Genomic DNA, 22,807 nt, shown 5'->3' with positions numbered 1-22,807 from the left:
CTCATTCTTGGAGTGGTCCTCATTCTTGGAGTGGTCCTCATTATTGGAGTGGTCCACATTATTGGAGTGGTCCTCATTAATGGAGTGGTCCTCATTATTGGAGTGGTCCTCATTAATGGAGTGGTCCTCATTATTGGAGTGGTCCTCATTATTGGAGTGGTCCTCATTCTTGGAGTGGTTCTCATTATTGGAGTGGTCCACATTAATGGAGTGGTCCTCATTATTGGAGTGGTCCTCATTAATGGAGTGGTCCTCATTCTTGGAGTGGTCCTCATTCTTGGAGTGGTCCTCATTATTGGAGTGGTCCTCATTATTGGAGTGGTATTCATTGTGTATCATTCCTTTGTTGTTTATCTGTTATCTGCTAGCTCAGAATGCAATGTTTTATGCATTTATGAAAAATGTAAAAAATAAAGTAGTTTGGCTACGTATAGGGTCTAATTAATGTGGTTTAATGTCTGATATGTCTCCTCTGTGTCTGTCGTGGAAGGATTCAACATGGATGTCAGCGCTGGAACTTTTGAGGAACATAAAGGCTGAATGAATCAGAGACATATTTTCACTATTGCCATCCTTTGGTGAATAGCCTTCACATTTCACAGGAAACAAACTGACGGTGATTCATACCGTTTTTATTCTCAAAAGTAAATTATAATTGTGTTTTTTTTGTTTGTTCTTAGACTTTAAACGGAAACCGTTGACCCTAGCTGTTGTTCAGATCATCCCTCTACCCTCCCTACAGACAGTGATCTGTTGTTCTTCATCTACATGGTTCCTCCTCCCTCATTAAGATCCAGACTACAGTACAACTACAGGGAATCCTGAAGGGTTGTGTTCACAGGCTCTCTACTTACTGCTGTGATGACCACCAATAAATATAGCCCCTTAGCCTCTCCACAGCACGGTATCTAGTACATTTATCCCCCTAGCCTCTCCTCAGCACGGGATCCAGTAAATATAGCCCCTAGCCTCTCCTCAGCACGGGATCCAGTAAATATAGCCCCTAGCCTCTCCACAGCACGGTATCTAGTACATTTATCCCCCTAGCCTCTCCTCAGCACGGGATCCAGTAAATATAGCCCCCTATCCTCTCCTCAGCACAGGATCCAGTAAATATAGCCCCCTAGCCTCTCCTCAGCACGGTATCTAGTAAATATAGCCCCTAGCCTCTCCACAGCACGGTATCTAGTACATTTATCCCCCTAGCCTCTCCTCAGCACGGGATCCAGTAAATATAGCCCCCTATCCTCTCCTCAGCACGGGATCCAGTAAATATAGCCCCCTATCCTCTCCTCAGCACAGGATCCAGTAAATATAGCCCCCTAGCCTCTCCTCAGCACGGTATCTAGTAAATATAGCCCCTAGCCTCTCCACAGCACGGTATCTAGTACATTTATCCCCCTAGCCTCTCCTCAGCACGGGATCCAGTAAATATAGCCCCCTATCCTCTCCTCAGCACGGGATCTAGTAAATATAGCCCCTAGCCTCTCCTCAGCACGGGATCCAGTAAATATAGCCCCTAGCCTCTCCTCAGCACGGGATCCAGTAAATATAGCCCCCTAGCCTCTCCTCAGCACGGTATCTAGTAAATATAGCCCCCTAGCCTCTCCTCAGCACAGTATCTAGTAAATATAGCCCCCTAGCCTCTCCTCAGCACAGTATCTAGTAAATATGCCCCTATCCTCTCCTCAGCACGTTATCTATTAAATATAGCCCCTAGCCTCTCCTCAGCACAGTATCTAGTAAATATAGCCCCCTAGCCTCTCCTCAGCACGGTATCTAGTAAATATAGCCCCCTAGCCTCTCCTCAGCACGGTATCTAGTAAATATGTTCCCTATCCTCTCCTCAGCACAGTATCTAGTAAATATAGCCCCCTAGCCTCTCCTCAGCAAGGTATCCAGTGAGACTACACTGTGGTTGCATCCCAATGCCACTCTATTCACTAGAGTGCATTACTTTGGACCAGGGCCATACGGTCTTAGGGAAATCGGGTCTAGGGCTCTGGTCCAATTTAATACACTACATAAGGAGAATGGTCCCATTTAGGACGCAACCAGAGAAATGCTCTCACATAATTGTGATTGAACACGGTCAGGCCAATACCTCATAGTGTTGATTCACTGTCTGAAACGGGACACAGTGTAACACACAACACCTCGCCATTCTTCTATCCATCTCACATCTCTCCCATTCAGATGACTAGACAGGTGTAGGTATGTATACTGTCATGATACATTTCTAAAACAATGTGACCCTATTGTACTTAAGAGAGACTCCAACAATGAGAGTTGTGAAGTAGTGTTGTTGTGTGAAGAGATTCACCAGGAGATTTCTCAATATGTATTCAACCTAGCTATTAGTCTCCAACATAGGTAGGTACAAGAAGAGTTGTAGGAAGCCTTGGTTTTAAACAGTTATCTTCTTGTGTGAATTCTGAGAATAGACATATTAAAGTAGGTTGGCTACAGATACTCTCTTTGGGTACATCAACATCCCAACACACACACTACAGCAGCTACAAATGGAATACCGCAGTCCAAAATGGTGACGGTGGGGGGGGTCCTCGCATTCCTATTGGACCTTACCGGCCCAAGATTCTATTCTGAAAAAACCCTCTCTGTCTCCCGATAAGATACAAAGCCAGAGTGTATGGGGGGATGCAGGGAGGTGACTAATAAGGAGCTGGGGCAGACTACGTTACTTCCGGAAGCCACCACAACGTGCAGCCGCCGACACCTGTTACCCAGCATGCCCCTAAAAGGAGAGAGAGGAGCCAATCGGAAAGAGGCTACCACCCGGCTGCTGCCACAGGCTGGCCCCAAGACACGTTGAGCCAAGCGGACGGAGAGAGAGGAGGGTCTGGACTCTGGACACTAATTGTTATCCCCCCTCCTCTCTCCTCTCACTTGGCTTCCAACCCCCCCACTCCTCTCTCTCTCTGGGTGTCTCGCTCTCTCTTTCACTTCCTCCCCCCCTTTAACTTCTAACCCCCCTTTGCCCCCTCCCTCTCAGCTGTCTGGCATATTTTTGGGTCCTCACTCTCAAACATTCCACAACAGCTCTTAGCTGGCAAATATACACAGGCAGTATCCCACCACATACACAATCCCACCACAGACGCTATCCCACCACAGACGCTACCCCACTACAGACGCTATCCCACCACAGACGCTACCCCACCACAGACACTATCCCACCACAGACGCTATCCCACCACAGGCCCTATCTGCAGACCCCCAAGGAGGTCTAAAGTTACACCCCCACGCCATCTAACCTCTTTGATAGACACCCCCACGCCATCTACCCTCTCTGACAGACACCCCCACGCCATCTACCCTCTCTGACAGACACCCCCACGCCATCTACCCTCTCTGACAGACACCCCATATCTGAGCTTAGTCATTATAACGCGACTGTATCTCTGTCATGGATAGGAGGACAGTTTCAGTGAATGGAGCTGAGATTTCAAGCTTCAAGTTTCAGTTTTGGTATGTAAATAAAATACAGTGTCTGTGTTAAGTTGTGACTTCAATATTTCACTCCGTGTTGGGATGAGATGACAGCCAGTAAGGAGTCAGTCATGATTGACGTGAATAAATAATGGCTTGGTTGTCTGTTATCAGCCAAAAGGTGTGGGAGAGGGGGAAAAAAATCATCCATTCATCAACATGATAACAGACCTGACAGATAAACAAGCTTCTGTTACATTCAGTGACAACACTTGTAGGCTATTTGAGACATACATTCATATACAAAATAAAAATAACACTCTCAATGTATGCTTTAGTCATTTATAATCATTGTCGATAGGCAAATTAATATGCAAATTATGTAAAACTTGGAGATGAATTGTGTGTCCTCCATTCTTTTCACTTCATTTTCTCTCCTTTATAACACAATAACAAACAGGGTCAAATCTGATACAGCAGTAAATTATTTTCGCTCCTCCAATGGGAAGGGCCAGAAATTCCTTGACAGTTTTAATGTATCTGAATACGGTCACGAATGGTCTGAGCCAATCACAGGTCTTCAAAAGTCAGTCTGTTAACACCTACTTCATCATGACACAACTATAATCAACCGTAACACTGTAATGGAAACAAATCTAGAAATAATCCCTTTCAGTTCACTCTGCCAATCAATTCTTATTTTTGTACCAGCCAGCCAGACTAGATCCCTCCGTCTCCTAGGTAACACTCCGTTTTAGATGGCGTCCCATCACAAAGAAGGCCCTGAGTGACACAGGATATACTTTCTAGTGAACCGTTATCTAGCAGCTCTTATTTGGGCTTCTGTGAACTCCTGGTCCCGCCCACAGGCCCCAGGCCCCCGGCCACCGGCCCCGGGACAAAGGGGGGATATTTAAGGGACACCTTTCACCCTCACCCTTTGTCCCAGTGGAAACTCCAGTCTTGGCGTACAACCTGGTGAGTGGCTTCTTTTGCTTTGTTCATGTTCCACTACTGTCCTGTAGCACTCAGTACTGTCTATAACACTGTTTCTCTCTCTACTGGACTCAGTACTGTCTATAACACTGTTTCTCTCTCTAGTGGACTCAGTAGTCTATAACACTGTTTCTCTAGTGGACTCAGTACTGTCTATAACACTGTTTCTCTCTCTAGTGGACTCAGTACTGTCTATAACACTGTTTCTCTCTCTAGTGGACTCAGTACTGTCTATAACACTGTTTCTCTACTGGACTCAGTACTGTCTATAACACTGTTTCTCTACTGGACTCAGTACTGTCTATAACACTGTTTCTCTACTGGACTCAGTCCTGTCTATAACACTGTTTCTCTCTCTAGTGGACTCAGTACTGTCTATAACACTGTTTCTCTAGTGGACTCAGTACTGTCTATAACACTGTTTCTCTAGTGGACTCAGTACTGTCTATAACATTGTTTCTCTCTCTAGTGGACTCAGTACTGTCTATAACACTGTTTCTCTAGTGGACTCAGTACTGTCTATAACACTGTTTCTCTACTGGACTCAGTACTGTCTATAACACTGTTTCTCTCTAGTGGACTCAGTACTGTCTATAACACTGTTTCTCTCTAGTGGACTCAGTACTGTCTATAACACTGTTTCTCTCTCTACTGGACTCAGTACTGTCTATAACACTGTTTCTCTCTCTAGTGGACTCAGTACTGTCTATAGCACTGTTTCTCTCTCTACTGGACTCAGTACTGTCTATAACACTGTTTCTCTCTCTAGTGGACTCAGTACTGTCTATAACACTGTTTCTCTACTGGACTCAGTACTGTCTATAACATTGTTTCTCTCTCTAGTGGACTCAGTACTGTCTATAACACTGTTTCTCTACTGGACTCAGTACTGTCTATAACACTGTTTCTCTACTGGACTCAGTACTGTCTATAACACTGTTTCTCTCTAGTGGACTCAGTACTGTCTATAACACTGTTTCTCTACTGGACTCAGTACTGTCTATAACACTGTTTCTCTCTCTAGTGGACTCAGTACTGTCTATAACACTGTTTCTCTCTCTAGTGGACTCAGTACTGTCTATAACACTGTTTCTCTCTTGGACTCAGTACTGTCTATAACACTGTTTCTCTAGTGGACTCAGTACTGTCTATAACACCGTTTCTCTACTGGACTCAGTACTGTCTATAACACTGTTTCTCTCTTGGACTCAGTATTGTCTATAACACCGTTTCTCTCTTGGACTCAGTATTGTCTATAACACTGTTTCTCTAGTGGACTCAGTACTGTCTATAACACTGTTTCTCTACTGGACTCAGTACTGTCTATAACTCTGTTTCTCTCTCTAGTGGGCTAGATGACTTGGTGGTGTTAGGAAGGATTCACACTTTTGTGAGCTACTCTTGGGAAGCATGGTGCCGCTGTGTTGTTGTGTCTTTGGAAAGGGAAGGAGGATGTTTGGTTTAACTGCCGGGAGCTGCTGCTGCGGTTGAACGAGACAGCGCATCACCACATGTAGAGTTAATGCCTACAACGGATGTCTGTCTACTTCTAATTGGCTGTGAGAGAACGATGTTTTGAGGTTGTTGAGAGAAGGTAAAAAGGGTGGAGAAAGAAAGAGAGGTGAAAGGAGCTGAATGGGGAGACAGTACATGTAGTTCAGCAGTCTTCAGCAGCCAGGCTTGTTGTCATTGATTGACAGGCTGTGCTGGTGGCAACACGTGTGAACAGTGATCTGGTGATCAGTGATCAGTGATCTGGTGGATTGACCAGGGGGTCAGACAGAGGAACAGATGCCACCCGCTGTGGAGCGCCAGGCCTCCCGACTTCTGGACAGGTCTACTAATGAAGGGACCACTGGACAGGTCTACTAATGAAGGGAGGTGTCATGCCAGTGTTGGCAGACATTTTGGGTGGCTGGCTGGCTGGTTGGCTGGTTGGCTGGTTGGTTGGCTGACCGGTTGGCTGGTTGGCTGGTTGGTTGGCTGACCGGTTGGCTGGCTGGTTGGCTGGTTGGTTGGCTGGCCGGTTGGCTGGCTGGTTGGCATGGAGGGATGAAGCGATGGAAAGATACAGAAAGAGGATAATGGATTGAGGAATGGAGGGAGAGAGGGAGAGAGGGAGAGAGGGAGAGAGGGAGAGAGGGAGAGAGGGAGAGAGGGAGAGGGGGAGAGAGGGAGAGGGGGAGAGAGGGAGAGAGGGATAGGGGGATGTAATGGAAAGGTGGACTGGAGGGACAGAAATACATGCTCTGAAGAGAGCTGCCAGGACAAGCATGGCTGAAGAGAGGGATGGAGAGGGACAGTAAAAGGAGTATGGGGGGATAGATAGAGGGAAGCAGGGAGGGATAGCTGGACAGTAACAGGAGTATGGAGGGATAGATAGAGGGAAGCAGGGAGGGATAGCTGGACAGTAACAGGAGTATGGAGGGATAGATAGAGGGAAGCAGGGAGGGATATCAGGACAGTAACAGGAGTATGGAGGGATAGATAGAGGGAAGCAGGGAGGGATAGCTGGACAGTAACAGGAGTATGGAGGGATAGATTGAGGGAAGCAGGGAGGGATAGCAGGACAGTAACAGGAGTATGGAGGGATAGATAGAGGGAAGCAGGGAGGGATAGCTGGACAGTAACAGGAGTATGGAGGGATAGATAGAGGGAAGCAGGGAGGGATAGCAGGACAGTAACAGGAGTATGGAGGGATAGATAGAGGGAAGCAGGGAGGGATAGCTGGACAGTAACAGGAGTATGGAGGGATAGATTAAGAGGAGGTTGGGTGGAGGATTAGAGGGACAGTAACACATGCTCTCCAGCTCCCCTACAAAGCATACAGGAGGTACTATTGTGCCGACAGTTACTTGGCCAACCACTGTTAATTGTCAACAGACAAGTTACTTCAGCTGTGACATAGCTCTGTTAGAGATAGGGGAGGATTGAGGAGGATGAGGAGACGGGGGAGGAGGTAGTGTTCCGTGTGGCCGTTGTTTGGAATGACAAGGGCCATGGTTAAGAATAGAGACAGTAGTGTGGTGGGGGGTGGGGGGGGGGGGGGGCACTCTACTATGTCCCTGTTTGGCTTTACAGGGCAGCTCTGACAAAGAGGGAGAAGATAGGTTATCAGTGGTCAGTAAGAGTACTAGGTTATTTCAATAACGCTTTTGAAAAGTTATTTCTAGGAACATTTGAATTTATTTGCACTATTAAAATACTGACAACATAAAAAAAAACAATATCATGGCATTAAGCATTATATTAGACAATAATGATAACATATTAATTCACCTCCTTGGAGGATGTCTTTAATAACGTAACTGATTCCTAAATGTACTGTACGGTGCCTTCGGAAAGTGTTCAGACCCCTTGACTTTCTCCACATTTTGTTTTACGTTACAATCTTATTTTAAAACTGATTCAATATATTTTTTTGCGCAGCAATCTACACACACAATACACCAGAATGAAAAAGCGAAAACACATTTTTTGTAAATGTATAAAACAAAATATAATACCTTATTTACATAAGTATTCAGACCCTTTGCCATGAGACTCGAATTTGAGCTCAGGTGCATCCTGTTTCCATTGATCATCCTTGGGATGTTTCTACATCTTGATTGCAGTCCACCTGTGGTAAATTCAATTGATTGGACATGATTTGGAAAGGCACACACCTGTCTATATAAGTTGACAGTGCATGTCGGAGCAAAAACCAAGCCATGAGGTCAAAGGAATTGTCCGTAGAGCTCCGAGAGGATTGTGTGGAGGCACAGATCTGGGGAAGGGTACGAAAACACTTCTGCAGCATTGAAGGTCCCCAACAACACAGTGGCCTCCGTGATTCTTAAATGGAAGAAGTTTGGAACCACCAAGACTCTTGCTAGAGCTGGTCGCCAGGCCAAACTGAGCAATCGGGGGAGAAGGGCCTTGGTCAGGGAAGTGACCAAGATCCCGATGGTCACTCTGACAGAGCTCTAGAGTTCCTCTGTGGAGATGGGAGAACCTTCCAGAAGGACAACCATCTCTGTAGCACTCCACCAATCAGACCTTTATGGTTGAGTCGCCAGACAAATGCCACTCCTCAGTAAAAGGAATATCTGCATAGACGTACAGAGGCCCATTATCAGCAACCATCACTCCTGTCTTCCAATGGCACATTGTATTACCTAATACAAGTTTATAATTTTAAAAGGCGAATTGATCATTAGAAAACCCTTTTGCAATTATGTTAGCACAGCTGAAAACTGTCGTTCTGATCAAAGAAGCAATAAAACTGGCCTTTAGCACAATACCTAAGGAGAGGATGGATCATCAGCTGAGGAGGGAGGTAGACACAGACCTGCTTCTTTTCACGTATAGCTTGTGGTTGGATGTCTTGTGAGACTGCAGTGGATCACTACCTTTAAAGTGGATCACTACCCTTAAAGTGGATCACTACCCTTAAAGTGGATCACTACCCTTAAAGTGGATCACTAACCTTAAAGTGGATCACTACCCTTAAAGTGGATCACTACCCTTAAAGTGGATCACTACCTTTAAAGTGGATCACTACCCTTAAAGTGGATCACTACCCTTAAAGTGGATCACTACCCTTAAAGTGGATCACTACCCTTAAAGTGGATCACTACCCTTAAAGTGGATCACTACCCTTAAAGTGGATCACTACCCTTAAAGTGGATCACTACCTTTAAAGTGGATCACTACCTTTAAAGTGGATCACTACCCTTAAAGTGGATCACTACCCTTAAAGTGGATCCCTACCTTTAAAGTGGATCACTACCCTTAAAGTGGATCACTACCCTTAAAGTGGATCACTACCCTTAAAGTGGATCACTACCCTTAAAGTGGATCACTACCTTTAAAGTGGATCACTACCCTTAAAGTGGATCACTACCCTTAAAGTGGATCACTACCCTTAAAGTGGATCACTAACCTTAAAGTGGATCACTACCCTTAAAGTGGATCACTACCCTTAAAGTGGATCACTACCTTTAAAGTGGATCACTACCCTTAAAGTGGATCACTACCCTTAAAGTGGATCACTACCCTTAAAGTGGATCACTACCCTTAAAGTGGATCACTACCCTTAAAGTGGATCACTACCCTTAAAGTGGATCACTACCCTTAAAGTGGATCACTACCTTTAAAGTGGATCACTACCTTTAAAGTGGATCACTACCCTTAAAGTGGATCACTACCCTTAAAGTGGATCCCTACCTTTAAAGTGGATCACTACCCTTAAAGTGGATCACTACCCTTAAAGTGGATCACTACCTTTAAAGTGGATCACTACCCTTAAAGTGGATCACTACCTTTAAAGTGGATCACTACCTTTAAAGTGGATCACTACCTTTAAAGTGGATCACTACCCTTAAAGTGGATCACTACCCTTAAAGTGGATCACTACCCTTAAAGTGGATCACTAACCTTAAAGTGGATCACTACCTTTAAAGTGGATCACTACCCTTAAAGTGGATCACTACCTTTAAAGTGGATCACTACCCTTAAAGTGGATCACTACCCTTAAAGTGGATCACTAACCTTAAAGTGGATCACTACCCTTAAAGTGGATCACTACCCTTAAAGTGGAGCACTACCCTTAAAGTGGATCACTACCCTTAAAGTGGATCACTACCCAATAGTTGTAAATGTAGCTGTTAATGCAGTGGCAGCCTCACGTCCAGTGATAAGCTAATGTACATGGTGTTTTGTGTGTATATATAGAAAATCTAGGGGTAAATACTGTATCTACGTACAATCAGTGTTAATGTGCTCAGACAGAGCTCTTACCACCGTGTCTCTCCTTCTGACAGAAGGCCATCTGAAACAAGACCAATCATGTGTGACGACGAGGAGACTACCGCCCTCGTGTGCGACAACGGCTCTGGCCTGGTCAAGGCTGGGTTCGCCGGTGATGACGCTCCCCGCGCTGTGTTCCCATCCATCGTTGGACGTCCCCGTCACCAGGTAAAAAACGGATAGCCGTTGGCCATTACTAACTGATTTGTTTGTTTACTTATGTCCTGACATCAAAGATCATAGGCTATATACAGATAATGTAGTGTAGTTTACGTTTGTAGCGTTGAGTTGGCAATGAGACTCGCGTAAAATTAAATTCATGTGTCGTGCGTACGGCGAACTCTCCTGACCCGTGTTTGATCTCTATACAGGGCGTGATGGTGGGAATGGGACAGAAGGACAGCTATGTGGGAGACGAGGCTCAGAGCAAGAGAGGTATCCTGACTCTGAAGTACCCCATCGAGCACGGCATCATCACCAACTGGGACGACATGGAGAAGGTGTGGGACCCAGAGACGCCACTAGAGATATTAGACACTTGTGAATGATTTTGTAAGATGATTAAAAGCAGAACTTCATGTCTCAAGATACACATATACTTAGAGACAAGAAGCTAATGACACTTGGGAAACTATCCAATATGATGCAAATAGACTTATGAAACTTAACATATCCATCATTAATATGTCATGGTTACATTATGCAAAACAACGTGACTTCAACGGGACAGCTACATCTTTCTCTATCTCACACTGTGTTCTGTTCTCCAGAACTTCTCTGACCATCTCGCTCCTCCTTCTTCCATCAGATCTGGCACCACACCTTCTACAACGAGCTGCGCGTGGCCCCTGAGGAGCACCCCACCCTGCTCACTGAGGCCCCCCTCAACCCCAAGGCCAATAGGGAGAAGATGACCCAGATCATGTTTGAGACCTTCAACGTCCCCGCCATGTACGTCGCCATCCAGGCCGTGCTGTCCCTCTACGCCTCCGGTCGTACCACCGGTGAGTTTCCACAGGACTTCCGGCTATCACATTGCATACCACAATACCATATACACAGTAGATACCATACCACAATACCATACCACAATACCATACCATACCACAATACCCTACCACAATACCATATACACAGTAGATACCATACCACAATACCATACCACAATACCATATACACAGTAGATACCATACCACAATACCATACCACAATACCATACCATACCACAATACCATACCACAATACCATACCACAATACCATATACACAGTAGATACCATACCACAATACCATACCACAATACCATATACACAGTAGATACCATACCACAATACCATATACACAGTACCATACCACAATACCATATACACAGTAGATACCATACCACAATACCATACCACAATACCATATACACAGTAGATACCATACCACAATACCATACCACAATACCATATACACAGTAGATACCATACCACAATACCATACCACACCACAATACCATATACACAGTAGATACCATACCACAATACCATACCACAATACCATATACACAGTAGATACCATACCACAATACCATACCACAATACCATACCACAATACCATATACACAGTAGATACCATACCACAATACCATACCACAATACCATATACACAATAGATACAATACCATATACACAATATATACCATACCACAATACCATATACACAATGGATACAATACCATATACACAATAGATACAATACCACAATACCATATACACAATAGATACAATACCACAATACCATATACACAATAGATACAATACCACAATACCATATACACAATAGATACAATACCACAATACCATAGATACAATAGATACCATACCACAATAGATACAATACCACAATACCATATACACAATAGATACAATACCACAATACCATAGATACAATACCATATACACAATAGATACAATACCACAATACCCTACCACAATACCATATACACAGTAGATACCATACCACAATACCATACCACAATACCATACCATACCACAATACCATATACACAGTAGATACCATACCACAATACCATATACACAGTAGATACCATACCACAATACCATATACACAATAGATACAATACCACAATACCATATACACAATAGATACAATACCATATACACAAACACTTGGTATAATGCTACAGACACAATATTTTCTACTCCTATGACGACATGGTTTGACAGTAATAAGTGCTGTTTACATTACTCACATAATATCCTATGACGACATGGTTTGACATTAATAAGTGCTGTTTACATTACTCACATAATATCCTATGACGACATGGTTTGACATTAATAAGTGCTGTTTACATTACTCACATAATATCCTTCAGTCCAGGTCTGGGCAACTCCAGTCCTCAGGTGCCTAATTGGTGTCACACTTTTCCACCGTCCCTCACAAACACACCTGATTGAAACTAATTGCATTCTAAACTGAAGATCATGATTAGTTCATTATTGGTGTCAGGTGTGTTAGCTGGGATTGGGGCGAAACTGTGACACCAATCAGGCCCCCAATAGACTGGAGTTGCCCAGGCCTGATATAGATACTTTAGGGTTAGTGATCCACTTTAAGGGTAGTGATCCACTTTAAAGGTAGTGATCCACTTTAAGGGTAGTGATCCACTTTAAGGGTAGTGATCCACTTTAAGGGTAGTGATCCACTTTAAGGGTAGTGATCCACTTTAAGGGTAGTGATCCACTTTAAGGGTAGTGATCCACTTTAAAGGTAGTGATCCACTTTAAGGGTAGTGATCCACTTTAAGGGTAGTGATCCACTTTAAGGGTAGTGATCCACTTTAAAGGTAGTGATCCACTTTAAGGGTAGTGATCCACTTTAAGGGTAGTGATCCACTTTAAAGGTAGTGATCCACTTTAAAGGTAGTGATCCACTTTAAGGGTAGTGATCCACTTTAAGGGTAGTGATCCACTTTAAGGTTAGTGATCCACTTTAAGGGTAGTGATCCACTTTAAAGGTAGTGATCCACTTTAAAGGTAGTGATCCACTTTAAAGGTAGTGATCCACTTTAAGGGTAGTGATCCACTTTAAGGGTAGTGATCCACTTTAAGGGTAGTGATCCACTTTAAGGGTAGTGATCCACTTTAAAGGTAGTGATCCACTTTAAGGGTAGTGATCCACTTTAAAGGTAGTGATCCACTTTAAGGGTAGTGATCCACTTTAAGGGTAGTGATCCACTTTAAGGGTAGTGATCCACTTTAAGGGTAGTGATCCACTGCAGTCTCACAAGACATCCAACCACAAACTATACGTGAAAAGAAGCAGGTCTGTGTCCACCTCCCTCCTCAGCTGATGATCCATCCTCTCCCCAGGTATTGTGCTGGACTCCGGTGATGGTGTGACTCACAATGTCCCCATCTATGAGGGTTATGCTCTGCCCCATGCCATCATGCGTCTGGATCTGGCCGGTCGAGACCTCACTGACTACCTGATGAAGATCCTGACTGAGCGTGGCTACTCCTTCGTGACCACCGGTAAGATGGCCACCAAGAACCAAGATTTCTATAGACAGGATTAGTTTCACATTATACAGCGACAAGTTCAGAGAACATTATCTTGGTAAGATAGTATAAACCTATCTATGATATGTTATTTAGTATACTAGGATTCAACCAACATCAAGATAAGTCTATCTATGATATGTTATTTATTATAAACTGGGTGGTTCGAGCACTGATTGCTGATTGGCTGCCATGGTATATCAGACCGTATACCACAGGTATGACAAAACATTTATTTTTACTGCCCTAATTACGTTGGTAACTAGTTTATAATAACAATAAGGCACCTCATGGACTTGTGGTATATGGCCTATATACCACGGCTAAGGGCTGTATCCAGGCACTCTGCATAGCGTCGTGTCTAAGAACAGCCCTTAGCAGTGGTAAGAGTATTCATCCCGCTTGGCGTTTTTTCTATTTTGTTGCATTACAACCTGTAATTTAAATGGATTTTTATTTGGATTTCATATAATGGACATACACAAAATAGTCCAAATTGGTGAAATTAAAAAAGTACTTATTTTAAAAATGGAAAAGTAGTGCATATGTATTCACCTCCTTTGCTATGAAGCCACTAAATAAGATCTGGTGCAATCAATTACCTTCAGAAGTCTATGAGGCTCTATGTAGCGTCTTTGAGGCTCTATGTAGCGTCTTTGAGGCTCTATGTAGTGTCTTTGAGGCTCTATGTAGTGTCTTTGAGGCTCTATGTAGCGTCTTTGAGGCTCTATGTAGTGTCTTTGAGGCTCTATGTAGCGTCTTTGAGGCTCTATGTAGCGTCTTTGAGGCTCTATGTAGCGTCTTTGAGGCTCTATGTAGCATCTTTGAGGCTCTATGTAGCATCTTTGAGGCTCTATGTAGCGTCTGAGGCTCTATGTAGCGTCTGAGGCTCTATGTAGCGTCTTTGAGGCTCTATGTAGCGTCTTTGAGGCTCTATGTAGCGTCTTTGAGGCTCTATGTAGCGTCTTTGAGGCTCTATGTAGCGTCTGAGGCTCTATGTAGCGTCTGAGGCTCTATGTAGCGTCTTTGAGGCTCTATGTAGCGTCTTTGAGGCTCTATGTAGCGTCTTTGAGGCTCTATGTAGTGTCTAATGTTGGGCTTGATTCAACAACACTCTGAATCTCCCCACTACAGCCGAGCGTGAGATCGTGCGTGACATCAAGGAGAAGCTGTGCTACGTGGCCCTGGACTTTGAGAATGAGATGGCCACCGCTGCCTCCTCCTCCTCTCTGGAGAAGAGCTATGAGCTGCCTGACGGTCAGGTCATCACCATCGGCAACGAGCGTTTCCGTTGCCCAGAGACCCTCTTCCAGCCTTCCTTCATTGGTACGTATCTCTCTCTCTCTCTCTCTCAATTCAATTCAATTTCAATGTACTTTAAGGGGCTTTATTGGCATGGGAAACATATGTTTACATTGCCAAAGCAAGTGAATTATATAAAACAAAAGTGAAATAAACAATAAGAAATGAACAGTAAACAAGAAATTACACATACAAAAGTTCCAAAATAAAAGACATTTCAAATGTCATATTATGTCAATATACAGTGTTGTAATGATGTGCAAATAGTTAAAGTACAAAAGGGAAAATAAATAAACATAAATATAGGTTGTATTTACAATGCTGTTTGTTCGTCACTGGTTGCCCTTTTCTTGTGGCAACAGGAAACAAATCTTGCTGCTGTGATTGCACACTGTGGGAGTTTTTCCACATTTGGATTTGTTTTCAAATTCTCTCTCTCTCTCTGTCTCTCTGGTTCCTCTACAGTAGACCATGTTCACCTTACCATGTATCTCTCCACACACTTACTTCACATTTGACTCTGTTGCCATACATCATGTGTCAAACTCATTCCACGGAGGGAAGTGTCTGCAGGTTTTCAATCCTCCCTTTGTATTTGATTGATGAATTAAGGTCTAATTAGTAAGGAACAGGAAAGACCAAAAACTTGCAGACACTAGGCCCTCCCTGCCATACATGTCACAACACTGTCCTCTAGTGTCCAATGGACATTGCCATTCTGTTACTGTTAGATTCCACACACAGCCATTTAATGTAAGCATAATTTATCTATTCCTTACATGTCTAACTCATGTAGGTCACCTACATCCTGTCTGTGGAGGTGTCGTTGCTCACCAAGTGTCTCTTCTCGTCTCACCTGCTCAGGTATGGAGTCCGCTGGTATCCATGAGACCGCCTACAACAGCATCATGAAGTGTGACATTGACATCCGTAAGGACTTGTACGCCAACAACGTCCTGTCAGGAGGTACCACCATGTACCCTGGTATTGCTGACCGTATGCAGAAGGAGATCACCGCTCTGGCCCCCAGCACTATGAAGATCAAGGTGGGGCAACATTTCTGTTCAACACAGGAGGAACTAAGTTCCAATGAGTCAATTCCATTTCAATTCTCTCCTATGCTTTTCACTTCGGAAAATTTGGATTTGATATTGGAATTTGGTGTACTTTCTGAATTGAAATGGAATTGACCCCAACCCTGATGTTCACACTAGTGTACTACTGAATGAAGCCATGTCTTGGGCGTGTATTCTATGTGGTATGGTAGTATGGACATTGGAACGTTGACTATTTCCAACAGTGTCAGAGCCGTGGATATGCTGTAGGTTTACAGGAGTTGCCCCACTATCCTCCATGTTCAGCCAACTATCCTTTACTTTAAATAACAAACCATGTTTGCCTAATACTGTACACACACAACGCTGGTTCAAATCAGCAACACTGTCTGTCCACTGTGCTAGAGTACAGAAGAGTTCTTAACCAACCCTCTCCATACACTTCACTACAATAACATGCTAAATTGCATTTTGACTACTAGAATGGTTAACTCTGTATATCCACAGCTTTGATTTAAATCAGCAACACTTGTGCACTGAGCAGCAAAGGACCTTAGCCTCTGAGATCTTAACCAACCCTCCACATCTCTCCTCTCCTCTCCACCTCCTCTCCTCTCCACCTCCTCTAGATCATCGCTCCCCCCGAGCGTAAGTACTCTGTGTGGATCGGCGGCTCCATCCTGGCCTCTCTCTCCACCTTCCAGCAGATGTGGATCAGTAAACAGGAGTACGACGAGGCCGGCCCTTCCATCGTCCACAGGAAGTGCTTCTAAAACATCCCATCTACCCACACCTCCTCCATACACATTCACCCTCCTTCTGTTGTCTGCCTTTGTACCGTTGACTGTATATACATGTTCTGTTGTAATAAAATAGTTGCTTGTAACAATAAGCATTAAGTTACTTTGTTGTTGGATGTCTGTTCGGTTTGAGGAAACACATTCAGAATACATAAAATAGTGTCTGATCTTCATTATAATTAGACTATCTGGGCCCTGACACGGAACCCAAACCGGCTGCGCTCGTGCGCTATCGTGCATACATTTTATTTATCTATTTTGCCCCCCCCCCCCACACCCCAAAAGCGATCACAACATGCAGGTTAAAATATCAAAACAAACTCTGAACCAATGACATTCATTTCGGGACAGGTCGAAAAGCATTAAACATGTATGGCAATTTAGCTAGTTAGCTTGCACTTATAATTTATTTTTTTTTACCTTTATTTAACTAGGCAAGTCAGTTAAGAACAAATTCTTATTTTCAATGACGGCCTAGGAACAGTGGGTCTAACTGCCTGTTCAGGGGCAGAACGACAGATTTGTACCTTGTCAGCTCGGGGATTTGAACTTGTAACCTTCCGGTTAGCTAACGTTAACTTGTCCTATTTAGCTAGCTTGCTGTTGCTAGCTAATTTGTCCTGGGATATAAACATTGAGTTATTTCACCTGAAATGCACAAGGTCCTCTACTCAGACAATTAATCCACACATAAAACAGCCAACTGAATAGTTTCTAGTCATCTCTCCGCCCAGGCTTTTTCATCTTTGAACTTATGGTGATAGCATCTAAACTTTCATTGTATTACCACGACAACCGGCAACAAAGTTCGTCTTTCAATCACCCACGTGGGTATAACCAATGAGGAGATGGCACGTGGGTCCCTGCTTCTATAAACCAATGAGGAGATGACTTTCAGCGCGTTCTGCGTCATAAATAGGAATGAGTTCTATTTTAGCCCTTGGCGTCGAGGACGCTCGTTGGCGCTCGCGAGCAGTGTGGGTGCAATAATTGAATAACATGGATTTCTACATTTATTTTGCGACGCTCGCGCACGCGACGTGTCCGGTCTGGTCAGCATGTGAGGCTGCGTTTACACAGGCCGCACTACTCAGACTCCCCCCTCCCCACTCCGACCCCCCCCCCCCCATTGGTCTTTTGACCAATCAGATCAGCTCTTTTGCCAACAATTGGGCTGCCTTTGTAAACAAAGCCTAAGTAAAACGAACTGTTGTAAATAATCAACCACACGAGGAATCATAAGCATTGCTACCGAAACAAGATGACAGTAACAGTTACTGCCCATGGATTTCAACGATTCCAACCCTAGCAAAGAAACCCAACATGACTCATTCCTGAAAGTTAGGCCACAACCTTCCACATCCCAGAACATCCTTGCCCTTTTCATCAATCCTCTGACAAGCAGTACCCTTCATTTAGCCAGTTTACCTCATCTGAAATAATAGTCGGGGGCCGGTTTCCCCCAAAAAAACATCTTAAGGATAAATTGGTTCTAAGATTAACTTCGCCTTAAGATGCTTCTGGGAAAATAGGCCCAGGTTGACTTGTATTTGACGGAACTACATGTTTGAATATGATACTACAACGCCACCCTCAGTCTGATGAATGTATTACATCTGCCAGAGAGGCACTTAATTGAATGGTGTGTTTTCAAAGTGCCACAGGTGATTCTGATAGCAATAATTAATTAGCAAGAACAACTAGCGACTTTTCAGAATCGTCCGCAATCGTGTTAAAATAGTATGCCTGGCAGTTACTGGTCAATGACATTTAGGAAGATTGCTTCGTTTCCACCTGCAAAAAAAGTTACAGAAATGTTAAGATTTCAGATAGGCATAGTGAAGTGTTTTGGCTCTATGTTTTGCAACGTCTTTGTGTGGTTCATGGGATAAAAGCTGAAAAACTGTCGGAAGAAAGCGAGAGGAGTTACTGGTGAAACACGGGTGTTTAGAGTGTCGCTGGAGAGTTTACCAACGTGCTAACGTAAACTCATACATCGCCTTGGTCCGTACAATTGCCCTTATTTTAGCGCCCCAAAAACGTAATACTTCCAGATCAACTGTAATGTCAATACTATTGTGTAAAGCACAATTTCTCCCCTTTCCAACAGAATCAATTAAATGACCTAAACGCTGCCCGTTTCTGCATAATTCAAGCAGGCAATGAGCCCCGTCGGTTCTTTTTAAAAATGGCGGGTGGGGAAGCGAAATTAATGCATGGTAGTGAGAAGGAGAGATGATGTTGTGTGGGAAAATTGCTTTTTTTCACTCGATCTGTCCAACTTATCACCTTATCGCCTCTAAAATGTAAATCAAACACTATAAAGAGTTTATATAATGTGTCATTATTTACCTATTTGAAGGTTTGTGTCGAGTTTGAATCGGGTTTTTAGGGCGGTGCTAAAGTGATCTTAGAAGTAAACAGCGGCTTTGAGAATGATGATCGCATGCAGTGATGACGCAAAAAAATGACTAGGTATCCCCCCTTACCCCAGTCACTGTCAATTTCTTGTTTTTAAAGGATGATAGAAGTGCTACACCTGGTGGAGAGAGATTGTAAGACAGAAATAGTTTATTTATGCGTGCTGTACGTTACGACATGGCACGTCAAGATGTAACGGAGGGTCAGTTTTTTTTACTTTTCTCCAATACTATAGATCCATTACCATGTCAATCAATGCTTGAATAGAAATCTAGTTCACACCCCCGATTTTGACGTCAACACAGTCGCTACAGTCCCATTAGTTTTCTTTGTAGCATCGTTTGAATGTCGCGGATACGCACATTTCTACGGAATGGGGTGAGTTTACGTTACATAGCTGAGTATGGGCTGCTACCCTGGTAAGAACACACACGTTTCAATTTAAGTAACTTTTTCAATAGACCTCCAATATATGCTTATTTTTTTTTTTAAGTAAGTGACAAATGATTCATATCCCTTTCAATGTGGATTCTTGTGAACAACTGCAACATGCTGGTACTGATGGCCTGTTCAGAAAAATCATACTCTGTTGTTCGTCTGAGGATCGCAAGTGGTGTGAGTTAACCATAGGTTCTCTGGTGTTAAATGCATGGGTCATGGTAGCCCAAGATGTGCTCTTACAGAGTCCGTTACTCCTTAAGGTCCAATGACCTCGTGTTATTTTCAGAGGTAGACTGGCTCTGGCAGCCTTAAACAGCCAAATATTCCATCTAAATGGGACTCGTTTCTCAATTGCGATACAATTCTAGAAATAAAGCCCTTTACTTTCATATCACATTAAAAAAATAAAAGTGTATAATGTCTATTTTACATTTAGTTTTATTTTTTTCAGTGACACCATGTTTCCGGCAGCCTTCTTCCATTATACCCAGGTGTGGGGAGCATGCTAGATAGCAAATTAACACAGGCGGTCCCTCTGTCTTCCGTAAACGTGCTGTGTAACATGGCGATATGGCCGCGTGGAAACAGGAACCCTACGAAGTGGTATTTTTTTGTGTTTTGACAATTATTTCACACTTAAATGAAAGAGAAGGTCCTTATGATTGCACAACCGTACCGAAAGCAATGCTTGATGATGTTCAAACCGAGCGTAGGAGGTCCAAGTCAAATTTCAAATTACATTTTATTCGTCACATACACATTTAGCAGATGTTATTGCGGGTGTAGAGAAATGCTCATAACAAAACGCGCCCATACAGAAGACTCATTCATTCAATGACTCTTGTGTAATGGAACTGAGTCATGGTGGTTGATCCACGGACCAACTCAAGCCTGTGTTGTCTGCTACATCTATTTCACAGGCTAAGCTGGACCACTGGGAAGCCTGCCTATCCACAGCTCTCCCTTGTGATGTGGCCAGCCTACTGAAGCTGTTCTGTCTGGAGCTTCCATAACCCCCCCCCCCCCCCCCCCCACACACACACACACACCCCCTCCTAGACATCCACTCTGCCCTGCTAAAGGCCCAGCTACTGCTCACTGTGGAGGAGAGGACCTCGGGCCACCCAGCTGCTGTCCTGCCTACTGCCTGACAAGAACTGTGCCTTCCTCACACTTTTTCCATTTCCTCTCAAAGGTCTCCCGCAGGTAATGTGTTCATAGCAGAGCCAGGTAATGTTTTCAGAGCAGAGCCAGGTAATGTGTTCAGAGCAGAGCCAGGTAATGTGTTCAGAGCAGAGCCAGGTAATGTGTTCAGAGCAGAGCCAGGTAATGTGTTCAGAGCAGAGCCAGGTAATGTGTTCAGAGCAGAGCCATGTAATGTGTTCAGAGCAGAGCCAGGTAATGTGTTCAGAGCAGAGCCAGGTAATGTGTTCAGAGCAGAGCCAGGTAATGTGTTCAGAGCAGAGCCAGGTAATGTGTTCAGAGCAGAGCCAGGTAATGTGTTCAGAGCAGAGCCAGGTAATGTGTTCAGAGCAGAGCCAGGTAATGTGTTCAGAGCAGAGCCAGGTAATGTGTTCAGAGCAGAGCCAGGGAATGTGTTCAGAGCAGAGCCAGGTAATGTGTTCAGAGCAGAGCCAGGGAATGTGTTCAGAGCAGAGCCAGGTAATGTGTTCAGAGCAGAGCCAGGTAATGTGTTCAGAGCAGAGCCAGGTAATGTGTTCAGAGCAGAGCCAGGTAATGTGTTCAGAGCAGAGCCTGTGCCAGTAAGGTCCTGACCTCTTTGAAGAGGCTGTAGTATACTTACATACTGGGAGCTAAGTTACCATTCTATTTTGGAACTGATGTTCTGTGCTGTGAAATATATTTAAATGCATTTCCCAGATTGAGATGCGTATAAATTTAGCAGATGCTTTGATCCAAAATGTCTTGCTGTACTGTACAGTTCCTGCAAAGGTCATGTAATTGTTTCCTCTCTGCCTTTCTTTCCTTCTCTCAGGTGTGCTGAGAACAGATGACTAATAACCTGGCTGTGGTCTATGCCCCGAGCCACAGCCTGCTTCCCCAGGTCAGGCTCCTGTCCCTCATCCCTGTTGGCCAGGTCAGGCTCCTGTCCCTCATCCCTGTTGGCCAGGTCAGGCTCCAGTCCCTCATCCCTGTTGGCCAGGTCAGGCTCCAGTCCCTCATCCCTGTTGGCCAGGTCAGGCTCCACCCCAGTGATGACAGAGCTGCAGAGTACAGTGCAAAAATGTATTATTTTATGCTATTCTCTTTCCTACAAAGCAAAGGAAAACAGAGCAAGGTTGGGTCCTTCATGGTTCCACTTATGATAGGTGGACCCATGAACTCTTAACCGTTTTGACTCCCTTTCTTTACTGCCCTCAGAATGGATTCGTGGAAACGTAGGGGGGTTTTTGAGCCAAAAGGCTGAGTGACGTGTCCGCCTGTCTCCTGGTCTGGGGAATGCTGTACCGAACCCTCCTGGAAGAGCAGGAAGCTGTACCGAACCCCCCTGGAAGAGCAGGAAGCTGTACCGAACCCTCCTGGAAGAGCAGGAAGCTGTACCGAACCCCCCTGGAAGAGCAGGAAGCTGTACCGAACCCTCCTGGAAGAGCAGGAAGCTGTACCGAACCCTCCTGGAAGAGCAGGAGACATACGCTCTGGATTAGAGTTCTATTCATCACATGTAATGGTCCACATGGCAGTTGTCGTGGTTTTTATGATTTTTGCATTAAAGATAAAAATGGGGGGTTTATCAATGTCATATTTTATTGTAAAGACATTCTGTTATATCTTTGGAGCCTTTTTGACTGCATATTTAATTGATTTCCCTTTACATATTCCCTGTAGCCCACCTGTCCAATATGTCTGTAAAACTTACTTTTTTAATAAATAGGCCTTTTAAAATAATTTTTCTTTGGAATCAAATTTATGAAAATTGACGACTATTTTAGCCACAGTTTAGGCTATTGCATGTTTGTCTACTA

General features: G+C 44.0%; 1 protein-coding gene across 1 annotated transcript; it reads left to right on the top strand.

Moving 5' to 3' along the window:
* Nucleotides 1-4,267: 4,267 nt before the first annotated feature.
* On the top strand, nt 4,268-17,064 carry LOC110529317 (actin, alpha cardiac muscle). The gene is made up of 8 exons (XM_036984667.1): nt 4,268-4,428; nt 10,251-10,404; nt 10,608-10,736; nt 11,045-11,240; nt 13,616-13,777; nt 14,939-15,130; nt 15,971-16,152; nt 16,791-17,064. The coding sequence occupies exons 2-8, from the start codon at nt 10,276-10,278 to the stop codon at nt 16,932-16,934; spliced, it is 1,134 nt and encodes a 377-aa protein (XP_036840562.1). The 5' UTR covers nt 4,268-4,428; nt 10,251-10,275; the 3' UTR covers nt 16,935-17,064.
* The last annotated feature ends 5,743 nt before the right edge of the window (nt 17,065-22,807 follow it).

Source organism: Oncorhynchus mykiss, chromosome 8 (assembly GCF_013265735.2).
Source record: "Oncorhynchus mykiss isolate Arlee chromosome 8, USDA_OmykA_1.1, whole genome shotgun sequence".
Lineage (NCBI taxonomy): Eukaryota > Metazoa > Chordata > Actinopteri > Salmoniformes > Salmonidae > Oncorhynchus > Oncorhynchus mykiss.
This window is presented reverse-complemented; position numbering and strand designations above follow the sequence as displayed.